At 35.5% G+C, this 6,730-nt stretch overlaps 1 protein-coding gene across 1 annotated transcript; it reads left to right on the top strand.

Annotated features, from left to right (window-relative positions):
• Positions 1 to 4,998: 4,998 nt before the first annotated feature.
• LOC112004749 (COBRA-like protein 4) lies at positions 4,999 to 6,727 on the top strand (the record flags this gene model as incomplete). The annotated part of the gene is made up of 5 exons (XM_065769643.1): positions 4,999 to 5,143; positions 5,250 to 5,329; positions 5,529 to 5,985; positions 6,467 to 6,614; positions 6,700 to 6,727. Coding segments are annotated over exons 1-5 (765 nt in total), but the record flags the coding sequence as incomplete, so codon positions are not given.
• Positions 6,728 to 6,730: the final 3 nt, after the last annotated feature.

Here is a 6,730-nt window from a genome sequence, read left to right as displayed (position 1 = left end):
AATAGTATAGATGGATAACAAAAAATTTGATCAGAAGTTATTGAAACTTAAATGGATTATATAAAAAATAATAATATTTTAGGTTGATTTTAGATGTATTGAATTGATATTTTTAAAGCAAGAATTAAACTTGTTAATATAAGGAAATTATGATTTCCATATGATTGAAATATCATAAAGTATTAATGCTATTGGTGACCTAGTGGCCGAGGTCTTGGGCCAATAAGACTTTGCCATGCAAGGTGTTTCAGGTTCGAGTCATCTTGGTTCCATTAATGATGTGTTGGTGTTCCTTATACTTTATTAAAATGAGGTCTTAACTTAAGAGTGGTTAGGGAATACTATAGTTACACCTAGATAAACAAGCTATGCTAGTCACCCTCTCCTAATCATTTTATTTGTTTACCAAAAAAACAAAAAACAAATGTTAGACAATGATTTTCTAAGCGCTTAAAAAAAAAAAAAACACAACCAACTACTAGAAAAAAAAAATCCTAAAAAATCTTTTTAGATAACACATTTTTTGATAAATTTTTATACCAAAAAATACTTTGAGTGATAAAGTTTTACACCCAAAAAGAGGGAAAAACCATAAAAAGAAGAAGATATCTATGAAGTTTGACAATTCAAAATAACCATATATGTATATCTTTCATCATTAATAAAGTACAAAACATTTTGTATAAAATCTTATCTTATGTTTTGGTACAATAATGCAATTTGTACTGTGGGGCCGTGGGCCTGATGGCCTCGGCCCATCGGATAGCAGGCCCAAGGCCCATGCCGAGGAACACTGACTATTCAAGGCTAAATTGGGGAAAGCCTCTTTTCCCAATCCACGCCGAGGACCTCCTCATCCTCGGCCTGACAAGGGTAATTTTCGGGAAAGACCAGACCCAAAGTAAGCTGTCACCCTCGCATTTAATGCATTCACCTAACTCCCCTGGCCGCATTAATGGGGATATAACCCCTTGGCAGGGCAACGTTGATCAGAGTGAACCACTCGAGTACTGATAAGGCCTCTGATGGGACGGACGGCCAGAAGAGAGGCAAATGAATAATCAACAGATGGAATAAGGAGATAGGAAGATGAAGACTATATAAGGAAAGCAAGTAAAGTAAAANATGAATGATCAACAGATGGAATAAGGAGATAGGCAGATGAAGACTATATAAGGAAAGCAAGTAAAGTAAAAGGGAGGGGGGGGGGGGAAAAAAGAGAAGGAGAAGGCCTCCTCGGCCCATGGCCGAGGAGCCTCCTTCCAGTTGTATAGAAACTCTAAGTATCTTTTTATAAATGAAAGTTGATGCTTAATGAACGACGGCCAGCGCCTAAACCTTTAACCCACTCTCTATAAATTTATTGTTTGGGCTTGTTGGGCTGAAAACCCATTCATACTCAGGGTCAATCCAAACTGAGTCCCTACAGGTGGGTATGCTAAAAGAATTGAAGAAGAGAGGAAATGTGTGGTATAAGCTAAGGCAATCAATGGGAGATTAATGAGATAACAATAAAATATAAGTTAATGTAAACTTTTCGGTAATAGTAAAAAAATACTTAATAAAAAGAGTTAAAAAAATGTTAAATGTAAAATTAGAGCACCATGTGGCAAGACCTCATGCACTCTTGCATGAGGTCTCTGTTTTTTTTTTTTTTTTTTTCATTAACATAATTTTTATCTTTAACACTGCAAATTATGAATGACTGCAATAAAACAAAAAAGAAGCACCAACTCACTTGAAGTTAAATAGGGGAATTACTTATTTTGATTGGGCAAAAATAGAAGAAAGAATGTGTTGGACTTAGGAAAGCACTAATTGCATATGTTGCTTGTGATTATCTTTCAATGTTTTATGGCCGTTTGGATTGAGGGGGAGTAGAGTGGATTTGACCAAAAATTAGCTTATTTTTAGCCAACTCTACTCTACTCTCCTCCATTCTCCCTCTTTCCTCTCTCAATCCAAATGGGCCCTTAGATCATTACGCTCCACTACTGGCAATTTATCTATACAAAAACGAAAGAACTTAACCTTGGACTTTTGTCTCTAGGAGTATGATCTCAAAAAAAGGGTTCATTTTTAACCATTTAAATAAGGTTAGCATAGTTTAGGTAATGCACTTTTGCTACAATTCTTATAAACATCATATCCTACTGATGGTTTTGAGAATGTTATACATATATTATAGCATAATTGTTATAGAATTTTGGTAGTAATGAGTTTTTTTTTAGAGAGTTTGGTAGTAATGAGTTCATGGTAAGAGTTAACAAAAAAAAAAAACATGTAGAGGTTTCGCTGGCTTGATGGTGGTGGGAGGCCAGCCAGCATGACGATGGTGGTGGCCCCTTAGATTCCTTTCTTTCTCTCTCTTACAAATATTTTGTTAATCTCAAATTTTTTTTTTTAAATTTTGGTAATTGTGAAACAATGCGTTCCATTTAACAATCAAAAATATTTTTGTGTCTCTATATCTCTCTCTAGTACCTTATTGGGTTAGTTATATTAGTCCTTATTATTATTTTTTTTTTTTTGGGTACTTTTGTTTTTAATACTAAAATGGCGGGTATGCTAAAGCCTAAAAGACATGAAGAAAAGAGAATGGTCAGGTGTAAGCTTAGTCAATTAATGAGGTAACAGTAAAAATAAGTTAATGTGATATTTTGGGTAATAGTAAAAAAAAACTTAATGAAAAAAGGTAAAAAATGCTAAATGCAAAATTAGAGCACCACATGACATGACCTCATGCACTTTAGTATGAGGTATCTACTTTATGGTCCATTTGGATTGAAGGAGAGGGAGGGTGAATAAAGTAGATTTGGCCCAAAATTAGCCTATTTTTAGCCAACTCTACTCTACTCTTCTCCACTTCCCCTTTTTCCCCTCTTGATCCAAACGGGCTCTTAGAGCGTTACGCTCCACTATTGGCAATTTATCACAAAAACAAAAGGACTTAACCTTGGACTTTTGTCTCTAGAACTATGATCTCAATAAAAAGAGTTAATTTTTAACCATTTAAATAAGATTAGCATAGTTCAGGTAATGCACTTTTGCTACAATTCTTATAATCATCACATTCTACTTATGGTTTTGAGAATGTTATACATATATTATAGCATAATTGTTATAGAATTTTGGTAGTAATGAGGTCATGGTAAGAATTAGCCCAAAAAAAAAAAATACCCGTAGAGGTTTCGCTGGCTTGATGGTGGTGGGAGGCCGGCTAGCATGGTGGTGGTGGGAGGCTAGCTAGCATGACAATGGTGGTGGCCCCTCAAATTCCTTTCTTTCTCTCTCTTACAAATGCTTTGTCAATCTCAAATTTTTTATTTTGGTAATTGTGAAACAATGCATTTCATTTAACAATCAAAAATATTTTTGTGTCTCTCTATCTCTCCCTAGTACCTTATTAGACTAGTTACATTAGCCCTTAGTTATTGGGTTAGTACTTTATTTATTTATTTATTTTTGTGCTTTTGCTTTTAATACTAAAATGGTGGGTATGGTAAAAGACATGAAGAAAAAAGAAAGTTGTGGTGTAAACTTAGTCAATTAATGAGGAAATAGTAAAAATAAGTTAATGTGATATTTTGGGTAACAGTAAAAAATCCTTAATAAAAAGAGGTAAAAGAAACAAAAAGCAAAATTAGAGCGCCACATGGCATAACGTCATGCACTCCCGCATGAGGTCTTTGCTTTTATATATATATATATATATATATTGATTTTTCTGATTGTAATTTTTTTTTTCTTTGGGCTAAGTAAAGAAAGAGGCTTTAATTGTTGTTGTTCATCTAAAGGATCCTAACTGAGTGAGGGCCATAGGCTGAGTGACCAAATAGACTACAAAAAGGGATATTTGAGAATTTTTACTGACGAAGCATCCAAGTCTTCTATTTTGGGGGTGGTTTGCTACTTTGCAGAGAGAAGCATTCGAGTCTTCTAAAAAATGCATAAAGTTGGGGTGTCTTTTTTTTTCTTAGAAAAGGGACTCATCACTTGTCCCTACAGAGTCTGCTGGCCGAAAACTCTTGCTTCTGGCTGAAAACATGCATATGAAAGCAAGGTTTTAACGGACGAAATCAGAATTTAGTTGGCAACAAGTTCTATGACTACATATTTACCAAAATGGCCTCGGAAAAATGACCATGATACCTAACCTACCACTTTTCCGTAAACTGTTTGCCTATGTCCGTGAATAATATATTAATATTGCTATTGGTCACATTTTTGTTGGTTTATGAATGTTCACGTTTTTGGTTTTGGAATTGGATATGAAAATGAACAAGTGATATATGTTAATCAGAATTCCATAGCCAAGTTCCTAGAAGGTAGACTGGATTAACAGCTTGCTCATACCAAAAAAGAAAAAAAAAAAAAAAAAAAAAAGAAGGAACTTAACCAATTAAGTTTCCGTTTAGTTAGGTGTTTTGGAGACTAAAAAGCATGTTTTTAAAACCCATAGTTTCATTTCGCCACAGCAACTCCTCGTAAATTTTTTTTTTTTTTTAAACGCTTATTTTAAACCCAAAACACCATTTTGCAATAGTTTATCCAAATGCACTCTAAAATTTAATACAAAGAAAACACCCAAAAGAAGAAAAAAATTAGGGAGACTATAATAGAAAGAATTTAAAATATATACCTTATTCAATCATATGCCTTAGTCCTAACTCCTAAACACAAAGTCCTAACTCCTAAACACAAAGATGGTTCATTCCTTATTGGGGTTTAAAAGTCCCAAGACATCATGTCACCTTCAATTCAACCGGGACCGTTGGAGTGTTGCGCTCGCTATATAGTTTAGTCTTTGTGTCTCCCGCCTATTCTCTCCCTCGTTAGTCCTTGCTTCAAGATATGGGAAGCCAATCAGAAAACTCCAGAAACCCCATGAGAAAAAGAGTGACACCGACTTTACCATTTTTATTTTTTTTATGTATCTAACAACCTTTTGGTAAGCCATCTCTATAACCGACATTTCCTTCCTACAGTCTCTCTTTTCTTATATACAGACATTAGCCAGTAGCCATCCCACTTTGATTCTGGAAATTTCAGGGGTACTGAATTTAACAACAATACTAGAAGCTTGAGACAATGAGATTTTTTGTCCCAGCTTTCTTCTTCCTTGTGTTGCTTACTTATACAGGTAAGCTTATAGTTCCCTAAATGCTAATTGGATTAACTTACTTCCTTCTTTCTCTCTCTGTATTCTTCTCTTTCTCAATTCCCTTCATTCTGTTTTGTAATTGTAGCTGCATATGATCCCTTGGATCCAAATGGGAACGTTACAATTAAATGGGATATCATGTCTTGGACCCCAGATGGCTATGTGGTGAGTAAAAGCTTATAGCAAATTTTCCAAAATCAAAATTAACATACATGTCAAAAAAAAAAATGTTCGGAAAAGAATATATGTTGCAGACCTTGACTAATCTGTTGAATATTCAAATCAACCCTGAAAAGGGTTGTTATGAATCTTATTGAATTTAGAATTGTATGGATGACTATGCTTCTTTTCCAATATTTGGCAGGCGGTTGTAACATTGAACAATTTCCAAATGTACCGCCACATAATGAGTCCAGGTTGGACCTTAGGATGGACATGGGCTAAGAAGGAAGTGATATGGTCCATGATAGGGGCTCAAGCCACTGAACAAGGAGACTGTTCCAAATTCAAAGGTAACATACCCCATTGTTGCAAGAAAATTCCAACAGTTGTAGATCTGCTCCCTGGTGTCCCTTACAACCAGCAATTCACAAATTGCTGCAAAGGTGGTGTGGTGGCAGCTTGGGGTCAAGATCCAACAGCTGCTGTCTCAGCCTTCCAGTTGAGTGTCGGGCTAGCGGGTACTTCGAACAAGACAGTGAAACTTCCCAAGAACTTCACCTTGTTAGGTCCAGGGCCAGGGTACACCTGTGGCCCTGCTAAGGTTGTGCCTTCCACCGCTTTCCTCACACCAGACCGCCGCCGTAAGACTCAGGCACTAAGTAAGTTACATTGTCCCTTCTTCACATATGTTGAAGTTTGTCAACTACTCCAGATGAATCTGTGTTCCACAATTCATTTTCTAAAACACCTTTCTTGTTTGAAAGATTACATCTGTCTTGCAGAATTTTATTTTACTATAAATAAATGATGTTTTTCCAGAGGTACCCAACCTTTAACCCATGATCAAAATTAGTTCCTAAAGTTTAAAGTGATCATTTTTAGTTCCTTGAAAGCTGAGTCCTAAATGAAATAATGACGTGACAGTTTTTAGTTCGGCCATGTCATTTAGAATTCTAAGGGACTACTAAAAGCAATCACTTTAAACTTCAGGAATTAAAATCACCAATGGCCTAAATTTTAGGACAAACGGTAGTATTTAAGGCTTCAGATTATGGGCCAAGTAATTTTTAGTCCTAAATTTGTCACTATGATCTGCTATACATATACAATGGTTAACATCTTTCCTCTCATCTCATGCAGTGACATGGAACGTGACCTGCACTTATTCCCAGTTTCTTGCCAGGAAAAACCCAAGTTGTTGTGTTTCTTTCTCTTCCTTCTACAATGACACAATCACTCCTTGCCCCTCTTGTGCTTGTGGTTGCCAGAACAAGAACAAGTGTGTCAAGTAAGTCTCTGCTTTTTAATATCTTGACTTCGATGCATCTATCAAGTTGCAACATAATATCAAATGATGAATGTTGGTTTTTCAGGAGCGACTCTAAAATTCTTCAAATGAAGGGA

Source organism: Quercus suber, unplaced genomic scaffold (assembly GCF_002906115.3).
Source record: "Quercus suber isolate HL8 unplaced genomic scaffold, Cork oak 2.0 scaffold_1244, whole genome shotgun sequence".
NCBI lineage: Eukaryota > Viridiplantae > Streptophyta > Magnoliopsida > Fagales > Fagaceae > Quercus > Quercus suber.
This window is presented reverse-complemented; position numbering and strand designations above follow the sequence as displayed.